The following is a 24,324-nucleotide window of genomic DNA, read 5'->3' as shown; positions in this document are numbered from 1 at the left end:
AGGTAGAGGCAGAGGACAGAGGCAGTGGGTAGAGGCAGAGGGCAGCGACAGGCAGAGAGCGGCAGCGTCCTCCCCACATGAGGACCCCAAGCGAGGGGGCGAGGGGGCAAGCGAGGGGGCGGGCGAGCGAGCATCGACCAAAGGACCGCGAGCTGGGTCGCCGCAGTCTTCAGCTATGATCTTTGGTCTTGAGTCGACGGCCCGATTTCATCTCCAGCTGTGTCTTTTGAATAACGGGGGGGAGGAGGGAGGGGTGGAAGGGGTGACGTCGCTTGCAGCGCGAGAAAGAAGGCACGCGCCGCAGACCCATTGTGATCATCAATGAAAGGCAGTCGCTTCTAAATTCAAAGTTTTGTCGGATTTTTGAACATTTTCATTAATAACTTGAGAAATAAAGCATGACATTTTCAGATAAGGCAATTTTGGACTCCAGGGGAAAAATCTCTACTGGAGTATGTAAAAGTTTTACTGTTACTGCATCATTTTTTCGTGAAGATGTGATTACACACGAACACACACACACAGATAAATATACAAGATCAGACTTTTAATAGTTACTAGACAAAGTGGGACCCGTTAGGTCCCTGTCACACGGGAGGCCTGGTCCTGCAACGAAACCCGTTCCACAACGCAATATTCCACCACTCACCCATAGCCCCTACAGGAGGCCTGGTCCCCCAATGCAACCCGTTCCACAACGCAATATTCCACCACTCACCCATTGCCGACAACTGCGCAGGGGCTACTCATTTCGACTTTTTCACCCTCCCTCATTTTTAAACTTAAAAAAAAATGCAATTGCTAGCAGAAATTAGCTGTGACTTTGCATTTGCACTTGCTAGGGCTAGCAGGACTCAGTGTACTTGGATAGCAACAATGTTGCGAGCAGGGCTACAATCCCATTGTGACGTCACAGCTGTAAGCACAGCGAATAAGCAGGTTTTTCCCCCCCAAGTTTTTTGAGATTTTTGAACATTTTGATTAATCACTCGAGAAATAAAGCATGATTATTTTAGGTGACGATTTTGGACTCCATAGGATAAATCTCTATCGGAATATGTAAAAATGTTACCATTAGCGCGTCATATTTTCGAGAAGATGTGATCACACACACACACACCACTCCCCTTGATATTATATTAATATTATTCATTGGCTCCTTTTACCCCATTCCCGCCCTGTCCACTGACGCATAGCCCCCAACTCGCAGGCACGTCTAGAGAAGGAGGGGAGGTAGAGAGAGAGGGCAGAGAGAGGGAGGGGGGCAGAGACAGAGAGGGTAGGAGGAGAGAGAGGATGGGAGAGAGGGGGGGGGATGGGAGTGGAAGAGAGAGAGGGGGCAGAGAGGGAGGGAGGGGGAGAGAGGGGAGAGGGGAGGAGAGGAGTAGGGGGAGAGGAGGAGGAGGGGGGAGAGGAGGAGGGGGAGAGAGGAGGAAGCAGAGGGGGGGGGGGGGAAGGAGGAAGAGGAGGGGTAGAGAAAGGGCGATGAGAGGGGAGAGGAGGAGGGTGGATGAGGGGGGGGTAAGAGCGGGAGAGAGGAGGAGGAGGGGAGGAGAGGAGAAGGAGGGGGGAGAGGAGGAGAGGAGCGGGGCAGAGGAGGAGGGCGGGAGAAAGGAGAAGGGGGGAGAGGAGGAGGTGAGCGGCGTGGGCGGTCTGGGTTTGCGGGCGGCTCCGGTCTGGGCTTGCGAGCGGCGCGGCCGGGTGACATCACTCTCAGCGCGTGAACGCAGCGTGCAGCCATTGTGGCACCATCAAGTCATCAGCCAAAACCAGCGGTTTTATTTTCTAAGTTATTTGAGATTTTTGAACATTCTGATTAATAACTCGAGAAATAATGCATGAATTTTTCAGTTTAGGCGATTTTTGACCACGGGATGATACTCTACGGGAATATGTAAACATTTTACCATTAGAGCGTTGTTTGTTTTGAGCAGATGTGATTATACACCCACACACACAGACACACACACATACAAGATCAGCGTTTTAATAGTTATAAGATGGATGGATATAGATATAGGGATGGAGCAGATGGAAAAATACATTGCATCAATTCATAATCTATTATTTTAAAAGGTAATATGATTCTATGATTCAAAGATTGTTTATTTTCTTCCTTTTATTTTTCTGGTTCTCATATTTCCTTTACAGATGTATAAAATGATCATGCAAAATGAGTATGCCAGAATTTATAGCTGTTAAAATAAAGTATAGGAAAATTAAAAAAATATAATCTTTGTTGTGCAATGTTTGCGGCTGTCAGAAGAAAATTGAAGACATTTTTGAAGGAAAAATATTAATGGTTTGGAAACGAATGGGAATATTGGATTAACTGGCCTGCATTGCAAAGAGGCATTGATGGGCCAAATGCTCTCCTTCCATTGTTAGAATTCTATTTTGAGGTATTGCTCTCGCTAATGGAAAGTTTTCTCCTTGATTCACCTTGACTGCAATTTTTATGAGGCTCCATTGATATCCCACTCATTCAACACTGCTTGATGTTCAGAGAAATCACTGGAGTAAATGTAGCATTGATTGTATGAAAATAATTAAAAAATAAATAATTTGTTACCTGAGATCTTTTGAGCATAAATACATAAATCTATCTGGCTTTTGGATTGATAGAATGATGTAATTGGCAGATTTACAGGGCTCAGAATTAGCTGATACTGTTTTGTTTGTATTTAGATGTTTATTATTTATAGATTCTCCCTTTATAAACCCTACTTTTTCTGCTTAAATATTAAAGTGAAATCATAGCCATAGAAACAGAAACAGACCTTTCGACGAATTTGTTCACGCAGAACTATGTGGCTAAGTGTGTGCATTGTTTTTCAACAGCTCCATGCTTTGGGAGTATTGATGTCCTATGGAAAGTAACCACTGTTTTCTATGCCAATATTTAGCCACATTTTAATTCTCTTGAACTATTTGTTTTATGCTTTGTTGTGCCTGCTGAAATCCAACAGTAATACGGAACTGCAGTTGCCGGTTTACAAAAAAAGGACACAAAGTGGAATGGAATGGAATACTCTATTGTCACATGTGAAATTCTTTGCTTCCATACCCAATGTTTACAAATAGCAGCCACCTACAGGCAATGGCAAAGTAACAAAGCACGCCGGCTCCACCTTCTGTGCCCCCCCCCCATCTAACAGGTCCTCCCCGCCGGGTCCCCATTGTCCATTGTTCTCCCCCCCTCCCCATCTCCCTCATGGCAATTCCTTAGGCCGGGTCCTCCATTGTTCTTCCCCCCACGCTGGGACCTCCATTGTTCTTCTCCCTCCCTCACTGGAGTAAATCAGAGGGTCAGGCAGCTTCTCTGCAGTATTACATGTCTGATATTCTGGTTCTTAATTTGGCTTCCATTTGCTGATACTCCATCACTAAGAATTCCTTGTGATATGTTCCATTGTGGACCAATGTGACTTTCTTCCTACTTTTCCGAGGTGATATGGTCCCTTAAGCTGGCTCCACCCATTCATTAAAATTAGAGCTAATTTGATCTAGCAATACAGCTTCAACTTCCAATATTCTTCGATTCAATGTAGACCAAAAATCTTCTATCTTGACCGTGAATATATTTAATAATTCTGTTTCTGCACTTGTCTAGGTTCGTGAATTTGAAGGATTCATAATGCTCAGAAAATAAATTTTAAATGAGCAGCTCCTTCTCAAACTCTGTTTCCAGTTCACAATTCCCACAGAGAGAAATATCCTTGCAAAATCCTTTTATACGGCCTCTTGGTATTTTGCATTTTCTTCTCAGTTTTCTAAACTCACATGCATACAGCATCAATCTACTAATTTTGTCGTCCATCCTAATGATAATTCTAAATTACCTCCAATGGAAGTTTATCCCTCCTTAAAAGCAAGGACTAAAATCTTCTCTGAAACACAGAATGCTAATTTGCAGATACAGCAAACAAATACAAAGAAAAATACAATACCAGTTTTTCTATTGCTAGGAAATAAAATATGAAAAGGGAGACCTTGCCACAAGAATATTGAACAGACTATTGGTGATGTGACAACTGGGGTACTGTGTAAGGTTTACAACATCTCTCTACATCAGCATTCTTTAGACCTCACAACTAATTTTTTTCCCTTCTATCTAGGAATATAAAAATAACCTTGCATTTTCTTGCATAATGCTCCATCTGACAGATTCTTGTGCATTGACAATTTATCTATCTATTTATATCCCTTTGCAAGCACTTCACGATTTGTTTTCCCACCTAACTTTGTCCTTCATCTTCGTCATCAACTTAGATTTTAACCTGGATTGATCTCCACAGTGCTGTTCTATGTACAGTCAACAAAGCTAAAAATGATCTGTTTATATAACCATATAACCATATAACAATTACATCACGGAAACAGGCCATCTCGACCCTTCTAGTCCGTGCCGAATACATAATCTCCCCTAGTCCCATATACCTGCGCTCAGACCATAACCCTCCATTCCCTTCCCATCCATATAACTATCCAATTTATTTTTAAATGATAAAAACGAACCTGCCTCCACCACCTTCACTGGAAGCTCATTCCACACAGCTACCACTCTCTGAGTAAAGAAGTTCCCCCTCATGTTACCCATAAACTTCAGTCCCTTAATTCTCATGTCATGTCCCCTTGTTTGAATCTTCCCTACTCTCAGTGGGAAAAGCTTTTCCACGTCAACTCTGTCTATCCCTCTCATCATTTTAAACACCTCTATCAAGTCCCCCCTTAACCTTCTGCGCTCCAAAGAATAAAGCCCTAACTTGTTCAACCTTTCTCTGTAACTTAGTTGCTGAAACCCAGGCAACATTCTAGTAAATCTCCTCTGTACTCTATTTTGTTGACATCCTTCCTATAATTTGGCGACCAAAATGGTACACCATACTCCAGATTTGGCCTCACCAATGCCTTGTACAATTTTAACATTACATCCCAACTTCTATACTCAATGCTCTGATTTATAAAGGCCAGCACACCAAAAGCTTTCTTTACCACCCTATCTACATGAGATTCCACTTTCAGGGAACTGTGCACAGTTATTCCCAGATCCCTCTGTTCACCTACATTCTTCAATTCCCTACCATTTACCATGTACGTCCTATTTTGATTTGTCCTTGTAGCACCTCACACTTATCAGCATTAAACTCCATCTGCCATCTTTCTACCCACTCTTCCAACTGGCATAAATCTCTCTGTAGACTTTGATCTAATTTCATTACCCGCAACCCCACCTATCTTAGTATCATCTGCATACTTACTAATCCAATTTACCACACCATCATCCAGATCATTGATGTACATGACAAACAACAGTGGACCCAACACAGATCCCTGTGGCACCCCACTCGTCACTGGCCTCCAACCTGACAAACAACCATCCACCATTACTCTCTGGCATCTCCCATTCAGCCACTGTTGAATCCATCTTGCTACTCCACCATTAATACCCAACCATTGAACCTTCTTAACCAACCTTCCGTGAGGAACCTTGTCAAAGGCCTTACTGAAGTCCATATACACAACATCCACTGCTTTACCCTCATCAATTTCCCGAGTAACATCTTCAAAAAATTCAAGAAGATTAGTTAAACATGACCTTCCAGGCACAAAACCATGTTGACTTATTTATTATAACCCACTCCTCTATCCACTCTACATGTGAAAGCCCCAAATGCCTTGAGTTCTTATGCACTAAAATTTATATGGCACCTCATCGAATGCCTTTTGAAATTCCAAATATAGTACACGTTCTGGTTTCCCTTTATCCATCCTGCTTGCAACATCTTGAAAGAACTCATAAATTTGTCATTTAATTTCTCTTTCAAAAATCCACGTTGGCATTATAGAACTGTATTATGATTTTCTGAATTGTTGCTTGTTTAATTTATTAATTGTTGTAGGTCTGGTGTCATGAGCAAGGGTAGCATTTAGTGCTCATGCTTAATTGCTCTCGATAAGATGATGATGAGCCATTGGCTTGAACTGGTATAATATAATATCAAGGGGGGTGGTGTGTGTGTGTGTTACCGTGTGTTACTGTGGAGCAGAGTATTTCAGGATTTAGACGCAATTGACAATGAAGAAACCAAGATTTATTTCCAAATCAGGATGCTGTATGACTTGCAGGGGAACAAGATCCAGAACATTGTGAAGATGGGAATGGAATTTAACTCTGACAAGTGTCTTAAATCTGACAAACCAGGGCAGTAAATGGTAGAGAAACTCAGCAGGATGGGCAGCATCTATGGAGCAAAGGAAATAGGCAATGTTTCGGGTTGAAACCCTTCTACAGACTGATGTGGGGGTGGGGGGGGCGGGAAGAAGAAAGGAAGTAGTGGAGCCAGTGGGCTGAGAGAGAGCTGAGAAGGGAAGGAGAAAGTAAGGACTACCTGAAATTAGAGAAATCAATGTTTATACCGCTGGGGTGCAAACTGCCCAAGCGAAATATGAGGTGCTGCTCTTCCAATTTACGGTGGTCCTCACTCTGGCCATGGAGGAGGCCCAGGACAGAAAGGTCGGCTTCGGAATGGGAGGGGGAGTTGAAGTGCTGAGCCTCCGGGAGATCAGGTTGGTTATTGCGAACCGAGCGGAGGTGTTCGGCAAAACAATCGCCAAGCCTACGCTTGGTCTCACCGATGTAGAGCAGCGGATGCAATAGATGAGGTTGGAGGAGGTGCAGGTGAACCTCTGTCGCACCTGGAAATACTGATTGAATGGAGTCAAGGGGGGAGGTGAAGCGACAAATGTAGCATTTCTTGCGGTTGCAAAGGAAAGTGCCCGGAGATGGGGCGGTTCGGGTGGGAAGGGACGAATTGACCAGTGAGTTAAGGAGGGAGCGGTCCCTGCGGAAAGCAGACAGGGGAGGAGATGGGAAGATGTGGTAAGTAGTGGGATCACATTGGAGCTGGCGAAAATGTTGGAGGATTATTTGTTATATGTGACGGCTGGTAGAGTGGAAGGTGAGGACAAGGGGGACTCTGTGCTTGTTACGAGCGAGGGGGGGATGGGGAGGGAGAGCAGTCACGGTGTATAGAAGAGACCATGGTGAGAGCCTCATCTATAGTAGAAGAGGGGAACCCCTGTTCCCTGAAGAATGAGGACATCTCAGATACCCTGGTGTTCCACACCATAACTCCCTGGTCAATTCGTTCCTTCCCACCCGAACCACCCCCTCACCGGGCACTTTCACTATTTTCTGCCATTTTCTAGTTTGATTCCAAAGTATTAAAGTGTAATATAACATGTTTGTCACAAGAGGTCAGCAATAAGCTACGTCAAATAGCAGAAAATTCCATGGTATCAATGTGTACTGCTGGATTTCAGTTTTTTACTCCCTTGCAATGTACTTAACCTTTTTCTATTTCAACTGTGCATGCTACACTGTATGAAGGTTTTTTTTTTTTATCACAATAATGGAATAAAAGCTTTTATTTTATCAGTTTAATTCCATTTCTTAAGCCATATTTCAGTAAAATTGAATGGGGCTGATTTCTGTTTGCAGCATGGTGTAAAGCATGTGGAATGAGTGAAGAAGTTCTTTGCTGGTAGTAAATGAATGTGGTAATCTGCCTGCGTGTAACACTTTTTTCACTGATAGTGATTGGAAGAATGAAAAATTAGGCAGACCAGCTTCATTAGTCCCTACAGTCCATAAAGAAAAGATAAAGCTACTATGGGTTCATTGTGGTCTATGATTCCTGGGATAGCTGCAACACAAATGAATCGGGGATATCAGATTTTCTGGTATATCAGTAGACATGGAGAAACTCAGCAGTTCCAGATGGTGTATCCTTCTTTGGGAGATGAATATCCAGATAAAGCTCCCAGAAGCTTTGGAGAGAAGTAAATTTGTTGTTCTCAGGATTTGTCTCAGTGCAGGAAATATATTTCTTCAGAGACACTGGTGCATTCTAGTGTTATTTGCTTGCTTTTATTTATCCATGTGAACCTTTGTCTTTCTTTCTATTATTGAGGTTTGCAGAGGATTTCAGAATTTTCATCCATTCAAACTTGGGGGAATCCATTTGTAAAGAAATACCTTTTCTCAGCTTCTCTTGAAAGTGCTGACACAGGTAGTGAAGGAGGTGAAGGAGGTGGTAAAGGAGGCAAGCTTGCCTTTGTTGGTCAAGGTATTGAATACAGGAGTTTGGATGTTATGTTACACCTGTACATGGCAGGAAGGCCATATTAAGTTTAAGTTGTACAGTTCTGGTCACTGTTATAGGAAGGATGGTATAGGAAGGATGGTATTAAACTGGAAAAAATGCAAAAAGGATTTATACGGATGTTACTAGGACTAGAGGGTCTGAGTTATAAGGACAGGCTGAATAAGCTAGGATTTTTTCCCTTTCTTGCGTTTGGCGTGCACAGCCTAAAGTTGTAAGACAACTTGATCTTCCGTTTGTGCAGGCCAGGTTGATTGCACTCGTCGAAACAGGGTGTGTCAAAGTTTGTTTCTTAAAAAGCAGATAGCAACAAAAACTCTTAAAGGTAAACCGTGGCAATCTTTAATTGATTCGTCAGACGGGAGTGGCAACATTACAAAGAGCACAAACGTTGCTCAGTGCTTCTCGGGCTCCCACTCACAGAACAAAGAAGAGTTAGCACAATTATGCATTTTCCTTATCAGTAAAACACTCTTACCAAGTCTGAATATGGCATGACTGAAAGATTCTGCATCTTTTCAAAATATAGGAAAAATGGGTCCAAATCAAGCTAATCCAATAACAAGTTATTACTTATCTCAGGAGCATCAGCTATTTATTTCAATTGTGGCTTCTTTATGGCTTTGAATGAAGCACATGTTATTACTGCAGGATTCCATCTTAATTTCTTTATTGAAAAGACAACCTGTCCTCCATATTGTGTTCCATATAATTTACAAAGTCATTCAGACTTGGCACCGAGCCTTTCTTTTGTTCTACCAGTCCACGCTTTTGTAGAAGAACTACTCCATTTTAGATTTGACTATTAGATTTGACTATTAACTCTCTCAGGTGGACCACGTGAAGGTTGCAACCTCCCACCCCTTTTTCCCCTTTGGGCGTAGCAGGCTGAGGGGGTAACCAGAAATAAATATATAAAATCATAAGGGGCATAGATAAGCTGAACAGTCAGTCATTTCCCCAAGGACAGGAAAATCTAAAATTATAAGCCTAAGGGGAAAGATTTAAAAGGGACCTGACGGGCAACATTTTCACACAGAGGGTGTTGCGTATATGGAATGTAAGTGGCAGAGACAGGTTTCATTACTACATTTAAAAGATGCTTGGACAGATTCATGGATAAGATTGGTTTGGACGGATGTTGGTCAAGTGCAAGCAAGTGGAACTAGCTTGGTTAGGCAACTTGATGGGCATGGTTGAGTTGGGCCGAAGGGCCTGCTTTTATGCTACATAGCTGTATGACTTCATCTACACTGCACTGAAATTGGCATTTGTGTGGTGTGCATGAGATGATTCACCTTATACTATGGACAGGTATAATGAGTATCTGGAGCAGCTCAACATTTCGACAACATGCTCTGTTGAAAATTCCATTGGGCCAGAAGTTGTGGTGTTCCATTGTTTGTAGGGAAAATGTTGATGTGTCAAAACTGGTCAAAAAAGAGCATAGACAATAGGCTTTACTTTTCTGCATTTGCTTGGGAATCTACATAAAACATAACCGTATTAATGCTGAAAATAGTGAGTTTGGTGAGGAATTGATGGCATTTCCCAGCCAAGTCTGTGTTATTGAATATGATTCCTGTAACATATGTGGTTTAAATTTAGAGTGTACTCCTCAAAGAGCTATAGGAAGGGATCAACTAATCTCCATGTGTAGACCCAGGCAGAAGTAGATTTAATTCTGTGGTGTAGGCATAAAGTAAAGAAATGCAGCTCCTCTCTCTGTAACTTCTGTTTAATTTTTTCCATTAATTTTAATTACTGGCTGTTTTCCAAATCTTAGAGAGAGCTCCTGAAACTTGGTGCCAGAAGTGCAGGTTGATGAGACTATGAAATTTAGTCTGTGCCTGAAACAAATGGATGTGTTTCATGAAATGGCGAGCTTTAGCTATTTCAGTGAAAGTGCACAATGGGGCTTATAAAGATGTCTGTGCAATTGGATTTTGAGACAAATAACCTGTCGCAAGATTGGAGACAACAGAGGAATAACATTTATACATCTATGTCAAACTGGTTATGACAGATATACCCAAACAGACAATAGTTAAGATGTTCTTTGTCTCATTGGTCAGAAGGAGAGAGTATTGCAGCATGCCATAAACCGCTCAAATGAGATCCTGGGGAATGCTTTAGATATATTACAAACACATTGCAACCCAGCTAGAAATGAAACAGTTGAGCATTAATCGTCTTATTTATTTGTAACTGGAGCAGGAAGAATCCTATGATACTCTTTTCAATGCAGCTAAGATTCTCAGCAGGTACAACAATTAATTGATTTACAAATGCTTGATTATGAATTTGCACCACTGTTTATTCAATTAATTATTGGTATGATGAAAATATTGATACACTCTGCTCACAATGCATTAAAAGAAATGAAAAAGCTGCACAGTTAGCAGACATTAATTATTGCTTAAATTTTATAGCATTGTTGCTGAAAGCAATCCCTAACACACTGACAAATTAAGACTTGATGTGCAAAGTGTTACCTCTAGAAGTGTTACTAAGGGCAGTGACATTAAATTGCGAAGAATAGAAAAGAATAATAAAAATGATGGAAAACCAATAAAATTGTAGATGCTGATCCTAAAGCTAAAACAGAAATGCTGGAAGAACTTGGCCAGGCTTGCAGCATCAGCGGAACGAGAAACCAGTTAACCATTCGGGTCAGGGACCCTTCTTCTGAACTCTAAGGAATCATTAAGTGCGATTTATGGTGCCCAACCTAGGTGACTCTTTGTGTGCTAGCCACAGAAGTGGATCTGCAATCACGTATTACAATCGCTCCACTCTTTTAAATCTCTACTCCGGCAGTAACATGTATCTGTACACTGTGGATGGTTCAACTGTAATTATATATTGCATTTCCGCTGACTGGTTAGCACATGACAAAAGCTATTCACTGTACCTCGGTACACGTGACAATAAAGTACACTAAAACTAAAAGTAGCAGTATCAAAATAAGGAGCTTCAGCAATGAAAATAAAGAGAACTATTCAGATTTCTATTTCTATTTTCTTCAAGTCTTGTTCATCAGCCGAACAAGAACATTTGCATCTAGAATCGTAGTTATCAGTGTTGCCAGCTCCATTAATCTGACATTCAGCACTATCATCTGAATAAGAGTGACAACTAACTATGTTGTATAACGTTAGTACCTCCACCAATGTAAAGCACTTTGGCCAATGAGAGTTGTTTTTTAAATGTGCTATAGAAATAAAAGTGACTTGACTTGAACTCTTATCTACCCTAGAGCCACCATGTATTAGGAGCAAGAGACCACTCGATCCCTTGACTCCATTCTACCATTCAATAAGATCATATCTGATCTTGGGAAGCTTCCCTTAAGAGGCACAACCATAGCCACCCTCCACTCTTCAGGCACCTTACCCGTGTCTAATGATAATCAATATATCTCAGCCAGGTCACCTGCAATGTCTTCTCTAGCTTCCCACAATGCCCTCACATATATCTGATCAAGCCTGGGAGATTTATCTAACTTCATATGCCTAAGGACATCCAGCACTTCCTTGGACATAATACGCACACTCTCAATACATCTCCATTAACTGTTGCAAGTTCCCCAAACTTCATGTCTTCATCAGCCGTAAAAACAGAGGAGAAATACTCGTTGAAGACCTTGCCCATCACCTGCGAGTGCACATGGAGATGACTGCTTTAAATGCATTGAGAAACCAACAGGTCTCATAGCCCAGGGGCGGAAATCCCAGGGGGGACACGCCCCCCCCCCCCCTCTGTTTTGAGAGAGGTGGGGGACGATTCCCCCCCAAGTTTTTGTAATCCGGATTTTAAAACCTGGTGAAATCTCCGCTTTCCGCGGGACAGTGGGCGTGGGGCTGCTGATCGAGGGTGCCGATTGGTCGAGAGAGATGTTGGTCAGCAGGCAATGGGAGCAGGACATGATGATTCAGCGCGATCATTGGAGGAGGGAGGAGTGGGGGGTGGGGGGGGGACTGAGGATAGAATGCGGTGATTGGAGGAGGGAGACGTGCCAAAACGCTCTCGGCACAGACCTGCGCCTCATCTGCAGCCAGGATCGATCCCGGCTCTCCGGCACTGTCCCGTCCCCACCCGAGTGTCCCTCTCCCCCACGGGTGGCCAGAGAGGTCGTGAGTCAGACGGGAGCTGTACCCCCAGGCCCACAGCCAGCGCAGAGAAGCAGCGCAAACCCCAGCTCAACTCAGCCTGTCCCGCCAGGTTAACCTACAACCCTGCCTGGGTTTGCAGGAAATATGGCCCAGGTTTGCAGCCAGCGCGGAGAAGCAGCGCTGGTGTCCCGTCAATCCAGGCACGGCTGTAGGTTAACCCGGCGAGACAGGCAGAGTTGAGCTGCATTTAGCGCTGGATTGAGCCTCCGAAGCCTCGCGTGCGCATGTATGCGAGTGTGCGCATGCACGTGCGGCCGACAAGAAATTATGTCCGCCTGGTCCCCTCCATATTTTGATAACGATTTCCATACTTGTCATAGCCAGTAAACAAGGGGTGAGATTTAGCATCCACCAAAGGTTCCATTTGCAGGGCAATTTACCGAATTGCGTGGTTTGAGGCCCATACACCTCAAAGCCTCATCATGCGACTTTTGGATGGTTTTCACCCAGAAGTATCAGCCATACAAATCAGAACCCTGTTAATTCAGGGTTATACAGAACTTGATCAAGACATGGAAAATGGTTGGACTTTGCATATTCTAGCCATTTCCCTGCAACGTTAACTGTGTTTTACACTGGATGAATACTACAGACACTTCAGCTACTTTTTCTATATTTAAAATCCACTGCCCAATATTTATAAAATAGCATAATTCTTCCAAAAGAACACCTTTCTTAACTGTCATAAGGTAGAAGAAATAAAGTTGGAACATTGTTTAGAATTATTTTTGGACACCATTACTTTCTTACCTTTGTTTAAGAAGAAACTGCAGATGCTGGAAAATCGAAGGTCGACAAAAATGCTGGAGAAACTCCATAGATGCTGCCTCACCTGCTGAATTTCTCCAACATTTTTGTCTACCTTACTTTCTTACCTATTCTGTTCCTATTACTACACGTTCTTGAACATTTAAAGGACCACCGCATTGCTCCATCGTACTGTTTGTTTCAGTTAAACTACACCTTCAAATGCAAATACAAAGCAACTTAATTTCTGATTGTCAATTTTTATGCCTAAATGGAATGACATAGAAACATAGAAACATAGAAAATAGGTGCAGGAGTAGGCCATTCGGCCCTTCGAGCCTGCATCGCCATTCAATATGATCATGGCTGATCATCCAAATCAATATCCCATACCTGCCTTCTCTCCATACCCCCTGAATCCTTTAGCCACAAAGGCCACATCTAACTCCCTCTTAAATCTAGCCAATGAACTGGCCTCAACTACCTTCTGTGGCAGAGAATTCCACATTCACCACTCTCTGTGTAAAAAATGATTTTCTCATCTCGGTCCTAAAAGACTTCCCTCATATCCTTAAACTGTGACCCCTTGTTCTGGACTTCCCCAACATCGGGAATAATCTTCCTACATCTAGCCTGTCCAACCCCTTAAGAATTTTGTAAGTTTCTATAAGATCCCCCCTCAATCTTCTAAATTCTAGCGTGTACAAGCCGATCTCTAGCGTGTACCACTAATCTGACATGTCCTTTGCTGGTGTTTTATTGCCCGATTTTCTGGAATACTGATATTCCATTTAATACCTCAATGCACTTTGAATTCACTCTTGATTGTACACAATACAGCAGTGTAATAAAATTTCCAGTGATCCTGGTAAGTTTCAAGAGAATGGGGATTTTTTGTATTGGATGGAGATTGGGCACCCACTGAGCCTGATGGCAAATCAACTGGATTTCTGAACAACTGGAAAGTAGATTATAGTGTTGCAGTAATAGATATGAAAGTAAGAAGCACAATGATGTTTGAATAATTGAGCCAAAGTGATGTATCAATGCTTGAGAGGAAGCTGTAAATCATAACAGAAAGGTTTGATTAATACTTTTGCAGTTGCAGACCAAAAAATAATTCTGGATTCTTATGCAGGTTTCCTTTTTTCCTATTCAAATGATACTCCCAATTGTAATAAGCTAAAATAATGGTTGTATAGCTCGTGCTTTAAGAAATGTGCAATCTTCTAATTATCTCATCCCATAACCATAACCTGAAGAAGTGCTTATTGTAAGCTTACTACAGTGTTTGTATTAATTTCTGAACTACGTCCCACTGGGATTTGTAATGTAAAAAGGAACAGAAAACAATCTGTTGAATGGGTCAAATTTATTTTGATGCACATATAAACATTGTGATTGGTAAAATATAGACATAATTTTCATTCTGCATGCTGAAAAACAAATAGTGTTATATGCAAAAATACAGTAAAATATTAATTGGTTTTGTTATTGCAGTCTTGTGTAAAATGTGAAATTTAAAAAAAATGATGCTTATTTAAAAACTATGAAAACATTTTGTTGCCCATTCTACACAATTGTTGAAGAAGGATTCCCTCCCAATGTGCACTATATAGTCACATCTGAGATTTGATTTTGCATTCTAATGAAAATAAGTTCCAGAAGTCTCCTATCGGCAAGGTCGAATATAAAATGAATTGGGAATGAGCACAATTTTGCACACGATAACATCAATCTGTACCCTGCTACGAGTGCAAAAAGAAAGCTTCAATGACGAATGAAAAATATCATACTGGTTTGATGACATGATTGGTTCAAACCACGTTTGGTGTTGAGCAAGGAAAATTTTGCATGTAATCTATTATCTGTAATCTGGTGTAATTTGATGCTGATATTTAAAATACAATTTATTCACTTGCACCTTTTATCAGACTAAAACCAAGATATTTTGTATCTATATATCGGGTCAGTTTGAAAATCTGACTTTGAAGTTGGTCAATAGAACACCTTTGTTATCAATGTGCAAAAGTAGCTTTTTGTACAACATCCTTATTAATAAATTCTAACTATAGGTAAATTCACTACAAAATCAATACTTTTCTAAAGAAAATAAGATTTTCTATAACAAGATTTAGGTCTCTCATAAGGTTTATCCCTCCAAGATTATTATTATTAACTAGACCAAGTGGGACCCGTTGGGTCCCTGTCACATGGGGGGCCTGGTCCCCCAACGCAACCCTTCCCCCCAACGCAATATTCCATCACTCACCCATAGGCCCCAACTGTGCAGGAGAAGCTAATTTCTTCTTATTCATCCTCCCTCATTTTAACCTTTAAAAAAATGCTGCCAAAATATTGGATTTCACTTGCTGCCTGGACTCAGTGTCCTGTGATTACAATATTGTTGTGAGCAAGTGTGTGTGTGTGTGTGTGTGTGACGTCGCATGCCCCCCCCCCCCCCCCAGCAACCGCGCGATGGGGGAACAGACCCAACGGGTCTGCACTTGGTCTAGTAATATATAAATGTTTACAATATACAAACACACTTTCCTAATACAGACAGCCATCATCCACAGCTACCCAAATTCTAATTCCGGCTTGCAATGACTTTCTTTAGACCTTTTACTGTGATTAAGCATATTAAATTTTGACTCATAATGCAGTGAAGTGCTTTAGCACATTTTAATACTTTAAAGGCTCAAGTTGTAGTTCTAGGATTTTGGGTTCTTGGAATGGTGCAAGCGATGGCTCCTGATAGTTCCCTGTTACTCGCAGATCTAGAGATCTTAATCAGGTGTAAAAATTGCTATTTTTCAGATGAATCTGTGAATCAGATGAATCAAATATTTGATTTGGAGAGGAACATTATTTTACTTTCATTTTATTCCATTATTTTTTGCATGACTCTCTCAATTCTGGGTATCATACTGACGAAGCTTTCTGATAATTTTGAACATTCGAACTGTTGAGGTGAAAGATGTAACATACAAAGGGGGATCTTGCAAGAAATAATTTCTAAGATGCGGGAAGAGGATCTTGCATAGTGAGTGTATGGCCTCTGCAGGATCAATAGGTCCCTTGCTGTAACCATTCTGTGCTTCTGTGAGCAATGATACAAGCAGCTGAGGCAAAACCGAAGAGACAGACGTCCGGCAGAGCCTTGGTAGTTGGGGACTCCATCGTGAGAGGTTTCTGCGGCAACAGGCGGGAGTCAAGGATGGTGTGTTGCCTCCCTGGTGTCAGGATCCAGGACGTCACAGACCAATTGCAGAGCATCCTCACGGGTGAAGGTGAACAGCCGGACGTGGTAGTGCATGTCGGCACAAATGACGTTGGGAAGAAGGGAAAATACATTCTGCAGTATGACTTCAGAGAACTCTGAAAAGCAGGACCTCCAGAGTGGTTATCTCCGGTTTGATTCCAGATCCTCGTGCTGGTGAGGGCAGGAAGAGGGAGATAGAGGATCTGAATGTGTGGCTAAGGAGCTGGTGCGAGAAGCAGGGATTTAGATTCTTAGACCACTGGAATCTGTTTTGGGGAAGGGTGAATTGTACAAAAAGGACGGGTTGCACCTTAACAGGAGGGGGATCAGCATTCTGGCAGGCAGGTTTGCCACTGCTACACGAGTGGGTTTAAACTAAATAGTGGGGGGTAGGAGATAAACTGGAGATATAAGGATGGAGTTAAAGGGAAAGAGAGTATAAGAAAAGTTAAGAAATACACCAGAATTAACGGGGCAGAAAGCTTACGAAGGGATAGGAGAGTATGGCCAAGTGAAATAGGAATCGATGTGACGAGTGAGGGGAGTGATGTATTGAAAGTATTCTATATGAGTGCATGAAGTATAAGAAATAAAGTGGTTGAGCTTGAGGCTCAGTTAGAAATTGGCAAGTATGATGTTGTAGGGATTACAGAGACCTGGTTGCCAGAGGATCAGGGTTGGGAATTGAATATTCAAGGGTATACGTCCTATCGAAAAGACCAACAGGTGGGCAAGCTCTGTTGGTGAGGAATGAAATTCAGTCCCTTTCGAGGGGTGACACATAATCAGGATATGTAGAGTCAGTATGGATAGAGCTGAGGAATTGTAAGGGTAAAAATACCCTAATGGGAGTTATCTACAGGCTCCCAAACAGTAGCCTGGATATAGGGTGCAAGTTGAATCAAGAGTTAAAATGAGCGTGTCGCATGGGTAATGCTACGGTTGTCATGGGAGATTTCAACATGCAGGTAGACTGGGAAATCAGGTTGGTGCTGGACCCCAAGAATGGGAGTTTGTGGAGTGCCTCCGTGATGGATTCTTAGAGCAGCATGTATTGGAGCCTACCAGGGAGAAGGCAATTCTGGATTTAGTGTTGTGTAATGAACCGGATTTGATAAGGTAGTGGCCATAATATGATAAGTTTTAATCTACAATTTGAGAGGGAGAGGGGAGAATCAGAAGTGTCAGTATTACAGTTGAACAGAGGGGACTATGGAGCCATGTGAGAGGAGCTGGCCAAAGTAGACTGGAAAGATACCCTAGCAGGGAGGACAGTGGAACAACAATGGCAGGTATTTCTGGGAATAATACAGAAGGTATTTGGTTCATTCCAAAGAGGAAGAAAGATTCCAGGGGGAGTAAGGGGCGACCGTGGCTGACAAAGGAAGTCAAGGACAGTATAAAAATAAAAGAGAAGTGTAATACAGCAAAGATGAACGGGAAGCCAGAGGATTGGGAGATTTTTAAAGCAGCAGAAGAACTAAAAAGGCAATACAGGGAGAAAAGATGAGGTACGAAGGTAAGCTAGGCAAGAATATAAAGGAGGATGGTAAAAGCTTCTTTATGTATGTGAAGAGGAAAAAAATAGCTAAGACCCTTGTTGGACCCTTGAAGACTGAAACAAGTGAATTTATTATGGGGAACAAGGAAATGGCAGACGAGTTGAACAAGTACTTTGGATCCGTCTTCATTAAGAAAGACACAAACAATTTCCCTGATGTATTCGTGGCCAGAGGATGTAGGGTGACAGGAACTGAAGGAAATTCACATTAGGCAGGAAATGGTGTTGTGTAGACTGATGGGACTGAAGGCTGATAAATCCCCAGGGCCAGATGGTCTGCATCCCAGGGTACTTAAGGAAGTGGCTCTAGAAATTGTGGACACATTGGTGATCATTTTCCAATGTTCTCTTGAATCAGGATCAGTTCTTAAGAAAGGCGGGAGAGAGAAAACAGGGAATTATAGACCAGTTAGTCTGACATCGGTGGTGGGGTAGATGCTGGAGGCTATAAACGATGAAATAGCAGCACATTTGGTTAGCAGTAACAGGATCGGCCGGAGTCAGCATGGATTTGCGAAGGGGAAATCATGCTTGACTAATCTTCTGGAATTTTTTGAGGATGTATCTAGGAAAATGGATAAGGGAGAGCCAGTGGATGTAGTGTACCTGGACTTTCAGAAAGCATTTGATATGGTCCCACACAGGAGATTAGTGGGAAAAATTAGAGCTGTTGGGGGTAGGGTACAGATATGGATAGAAAATTGATTGGCAGACAGGAAACAAAGAGTAGGGATTAACGGGTCCCTTTCAGAATGGCAGGCATTGACTAGTGGGGTACTGCAAGGCTCGGTGCTGGGACCTCAGCTAATTACAATATACATCAAAGATTTAGATGAAGGGATTCAAAGTAACGATAGCAAATTTGCAGATGACACAAAGCTGGGTGGCAGTGTGAACTGTGAGGAGGATGCTATGGAGGGTGTGAGGAGGGTGACTTGGACAGATAGGTTGAGTGTGCGGATGCATTGCAGATGCAGTTTAACGTGGATAAATGTGATGTTACCCACTTTGGTGGCAAAAACAGGAAGGCAGATTCTTTTCTGAAGGGTGTCAGGTTGAGAAAAGCGGAAGTACAATGAGATCTGGGGTCCTGCTTCATCACTCACTGAAAGTAGGCATGCAGGTACAGCAGGCAGTGAAGAAAGCTAATGGCATGTTGCCCTTTATAACAAGAGGAGTTGAGTATAGGAGCAAAGAGGTCCTTCTGCAGTTGGACAGTGGCCTAGTGAGACCATACCTGGAGTATTGTGTGCAGTTTTGGTCTCCAAATTTGAGGAAGGACATTCTTGAGGAAGTCTATTGAGGGAGTGCAGCGTAGGTTCACAAAGTTAATTTCCGGGATGGCGGGATTGTCATATGTTGATAGAATGGAGCAGCTGTACTTGTCTACTCCAGCATTTAGAAGGATGAGAGGGTATCTTATTGAAACATATAAGGTTATTAAGGGATTGGACATACTAAAGGCAGGAAACATGTTCCCGATGCTGGGTCCAGAACCAGGGGCCACAGTTTAAGAATAAGTGGTAGACCATTTAGAACGGAGATGAGGAAAAACGTTTTCATCCAGAGAGTTGTGAATCTGTGGAATTCTCGGCCTCAGAAGGCAGTGAAGGCCAATTTTCTAGATGCTTTCAAGTGAGAGTTAGATAGAGCTCTTAAAGATAGCGGAGTCAGGGAATATGGTGAGAAGGCAGGAATGATGTAGTGAATGTGGAATATCAGCCATGATCGCAATAAATGGTGGTGCTGGCTCGAAGGGCTGAATGGCTTACTCCTGCATCTATTGTCTATTTATTGTCTAAAGTAGGCAGAATATTTTGCATGATAAGCACCCTTGTTATGAGTAGCTGATTTTAATAAACATTCTTGAAATTATCACTCTCTCGTGGTCAGTTTTGTCAATCCGGCATATTAAGCAAATTGTAATGGGATGTTCCTTTGGAGCTCCTTAAAGCAACCATGACCCATCATTAAGCCATCTTTCACTTTTTAGTGTGACACGAGACTGCAGATGCTGGAATCTTGTACAAAACACATAGTGCTAAAGGAACTCAGCGGGTCAGGCGGCATCTGGGAGGAAATAGATAGGCATAGTTTTGGGTCGGTACCCTTCCTTAGCCTGAAGAAGGATCCTGACCCGAACATTGTTTGCCCATTCCCTCCCAGCTGAGTTTTAGTAGCACTTTGTGTTTTTACTTATTGGTGCTGTTTCTGATTTGACACAAAACCTGTATATACAGCACCACCTAATAGAATATTTTTTGAAAGTTGTGACCACACACCGGTTTATTATTCAAAATAGTGTGAAAAATGCTTGTGATTTTATCAAGCAAGCAAAATAATTATCTGAAGGGAAAGCAGCTGGAGAAACTGAGTGGGCCAGGCACCATCTGAGGAGGATTATAGGCAGTCGACATTTTGGCTCAAAACTTTCTATCTAGATATACTAAATGAAGGGCCTCCACCTGAAACGTTGACTGTCCATTTTCATCCATAGATACTGCCTGACCTGCTCAGTTCCTCTAGCAGCTCTTCATTTTTTTTGATGCAGAATGCAGTATCTGCAGTCTCTTGTGCCTGATATCTAAAGGAAAACATTTGCCTGATTTTATGAGTTACATATTATTTATCGTTTTTTTCTCTTCTCGGACAGAATGATAAAGGGCAGACGCCAGCTGATATTGTCCCTGACCCTTTGGACATGCCCCTGGATATGGCAGAAGCCGCAGTGATTGCCAAAGAATTAAAGCAGACACTTTTGGATGCGTTACCGCTGATCTGCGACATAACAAAGTCGACACTGACAAACTATGATCACATCTCTGGGAAGGCACTGCTGATGTCACTGGGCCTGAAGCTGGGAGAGAGAGTGATGATTGGAGGGCAAAAGGTAAATAATGAATAAGCATGAGGATGGATTAATGCATTCAAGAACCCTTTGTGCTATTAGTGACGTGTGAATATAATAATTTTTGTTGCTCTCTGTTGCTTCTGTATAACGTATATTGTTTCTGTGCAATCTATGAGGATTCTTTATCACTTTAATCTTGTGTGTCAGTCTTTGTCTGTCTGCGGTCATGATAACTATTGTAATCTCAGTATATAAATAAAAGTATTAAATCAGTCAGGCATGAATATGGACAATATTGTTAAAATACGTTTTTACAAAATGTATATAGAGCGAAAATTAAAATTGCAAGTCTTGAGTTTACCATAACCTCCAAATTCTGATGATAAATAAAAAATTGTGGACAAAACAAATCTTCCTGTAGCAAAATCTTTTATTCCAACTAGAAAATCCTCTCTTATTGTTTGTCATTCCCTGATTTTAGTTTTCAAAAGTTTAATTCAAAATTCAAATTCAGTTTGAATGATTTTTTTTTAAATGACGGAAAACTCCATTTAGTACAAGAGAAGGATATCATTCTGGAATTTGGCTCATAGTTATATAGATGTTTTAAACTTGAATCAATGTGGCAATATGTCAGAACAGCATTGGTCTCTGGCTGAAATAATCAACAAAGATGAAGAAGCTGCTAAAGTGCTTCACCTTATATATTCGGTCTGCCTTTATTATGTTTAGCTGAATGACATTCTTCCTATAATCCTACGGCTAGAACTGCACACAATACACCATACGTGGTCTCACCAATGTCCTGATAGCTGCAACAGGCTTTTCCAACGCCCACACTCAATACCCTTACTACCGATGGCAAGCCTGCCAAATGCCTTTTCCACCTCACCTACGTGTGCCATCATTTTCAAGGAACTGTGTACCTGTATCCCTAGGTTTCCCTGTTCTACCACATTCTTTAGGGCCATACCATAAGCTGTATTCGGATTTCACTTACAGAAATGCAACGTAATGATGAATATACTGTTGATGTTTAAAAGGTAGTCAGACAGGTTTGTGGGTAGGAAGCGTTTGGAGGGATAGGAACTAATGCAGGAAAATGGGACCAGCTCAGTTATAAAATTGGCTGGCATGGATGAGTAGTAGCGTTTATAGTGTGTTTTCATATTTCCTGTGAGGCTCCTTTCATTTTCTAATTTTCCATTCCTTTCTTTATTAATGCCTTGGCATTCTGCAAAATATAAAAAATGTCCCCAATTTTTGGGCCTACTTTTTTCCCCAACATTATAAGCCTTTTTTCTTGATCTAAAGCTCAAACTTCTCTCGTTAGTCATGGATGGACTGCTTTCCCTATTTCTACTTTTGGTATGCCTTGTAAAACTAGGTATAAATTGTTTAAAGTTGCAGATATTGAGGGAGAAATGGCAGCTATAGTTTAATCAGGCAAGTGTAAGGTGCTGCACTTTGGGAGGTCTCATGTAAGAGGAAAGTATACTGTTAACACAATATCCTTAGCACTATTGATGTACAGTGGGATCTTAGTGTCTAAGGCCACAGCTCCTTGAAGGTGTTAACACAAGGTGGTAAATAAAGCCTATGGTATGCTTGCCCTCATCGGTCAAGGCATTGAGTATAAGAATCAGAAAGTCATGAAGTAACTTTATAAAACTTCCCTTAGGCTGCATTTAGAGCATTATTGCAGTTTTGGTCATCCCATTTTAGAAAGGATGTGGAGTATTTGGGGAGAATGCAGAAGAGGTTTGCCAGAATGCTGCATAGATTAAAGAGTATTAGCTAATAGGAGTGACAAGAAACTGCAAAAGAAGGAATATTGAGCAAACTGCTGAAAGAATTCAGCAAGTTAGGCAGCATCTGTGGAAAGAATGGACAGACAACATTCTTCAGACTGAGGAGAGGTTGGACAAACTTGGACAAACTTCTGGTAGAAACCTGATAGAAGTATATAAAAGTTTACAGGGCTTAGTTACAGTATACAGTCAGAACATTTTTCCCAGTGTGGAAATGTCAAAGTTTAGAGGAAGTAGTTTTAAGGTCAGAGGTGGAAAGTTTGAAGGAGATGTGCAGGGCGTGTTTTGTACATGGAGAACGGTGGGTGCCTGGAACACGCTACCAGGGGTCGTGGTGTATGTAGATATGATAGCAGCGTTTAAGAGGCTTTTAGATGGGTGCACAGATATGCAGGGAATGGAGAGATATAGATCACCTGTAGACAGAGGAGATTAAAATGGCATTGTTCAGAACAGAAATTGTGGTTTGAACGGATCCTGTGTTGCACCTTTCTACATTCCATGTGAATGTTAGCCCTTAATTGTTTATTGTTATAACTTTTTAAAATATAGCTTCCTATCTACTGCATATTGCTTGGGCAGCTTACAACCCATCGTTATGAATATTGATTTTCTAACTTCAAGTGACCCTTGCATCCCCTCTCTCTCTCTGTCCCTCCCCCACCCTAGTTGTCATACCAGTTTCACTGTTGTCCTGTTGAATTTCACTGTATGTAAAACTCGATATCACCTAGCCTATAGCCAACAATGCACCATTGAGAGCTCCACCTTTCCTTGAACATCATTACTCTTTGCATATCTCATTCATTTGTTCTATAATCTCTCTATATCACCATCTATATCTCTCATTTCCCTTTCCCCCGACTCTCTGAAGTCTGAAGAAGGGTATCGACCCGAAACATCACCTCTTTCTTTTCTCCAGAGGTGCTGCTTGACCCGCTGGGTTACTCTAGGTTTTTGTTGTTATCTACTAAAATTATCTCATGCCTCATGTTCATTGTTTGCTTTATTTGAGTTGAACTAAATCATTGTCTGATCATCGATTAGCCACATCCCATTGCATAATACCAGTTTTTCTTCAACGTACTTCTAGAAAATCCTCTCTTATGCGTTGTGAATTTGTTCTGCTTATTTTTACGATTAAGTCACTGCCTGTGAAGTTAAATATTCCTATGATTATCGTATTAGTCTTGTTACATTCATCTCTACTTTTTTTTTATTATTTCAATGCTATGCATTACCACTACTGTCGAGGGTGGGCTTTATACAACGCCTATCAATGCATTCTGTACCGTGCTGTTTCTTAGATTTACATGAACTGAGAAAACTTATTGATCTTTTCTCTCTACTGCCAGTCCAATTCTTAGACCACCCTGTGTTACTTATTTCATTCCAAAGTTAAGTATCCTGAAATATTTCAACCCAACTATGGTCACGTTGAAATTATGTTTCTGTATCTCCAACGAGGTTGCACCATTTAAAAATTTTTGCCATTAATTTGCCTATTGTCATATGAATGGTATATGTATTTAGATAAAGAACCTTAATTTTGACTTTTTCATCTATTTAAAATTCTATTTTGATGTATACTCCATCTTTTCCCTTCAACTTCCAAAATTTCCCATTTCTAGAATTACTTCTGCCCTCAAGCCCTTCATGCTGTTTTAAGTATCTGCTTCTTTCGCATCAGATCAAATTATTGAATGGTTGGAAATTTCCACGTCTGCTGAAGGGACTAATGTTAAT

General features: G+C 41.6%; 1 protein-coding gene across 5 annotated transcripts in view; it reads left to right on the top strand.

Annotated features, from left to right (window-relative positions):
• The window catches only part of LOC129699621 (CAP-Gly domain-containing linker protein 4-like), a 233,352-nt gene that overhangs the window by 55,937 nt on the left and 153,091 nt on the right, over window positions 1-24,324 (top strand). For all 5 annotated transcript variants that reach the window (XM_055639579.1, XM_055639581.1, XM_055639582.1 and 2 more), the window contains exon 7: window positions 20,570-20,806. In XM_055639579.1, coding sequence (XP_055495554.1) covers window positions 20,570-20,806 — 237 coding nt within the window. The remainder of the gene's footprint in view (window positions 1-20,569; window positions 20,807-24,324) is intronic.

The sequence above is a fragment of the Leucoraja erinacea genome, chromosome 8 (genome assembly GCF_028641065.1).
Source record: "Leucoraja erinacea ecotype New England chromosome 8, Leri_hhj_1, whole genome shotgun sequence".
Lineage (NCBI taxonomy): Eukaryota > Metazoa > Chordata > Chondrichthyes > Rajiformes > Rajidae > Leucoraja > Leucoraja erinaceus.
Note: the sequence above shows the minus strand (reverse complement) of the source record. Positions and strands in the feature narration are given on the sequence as shown.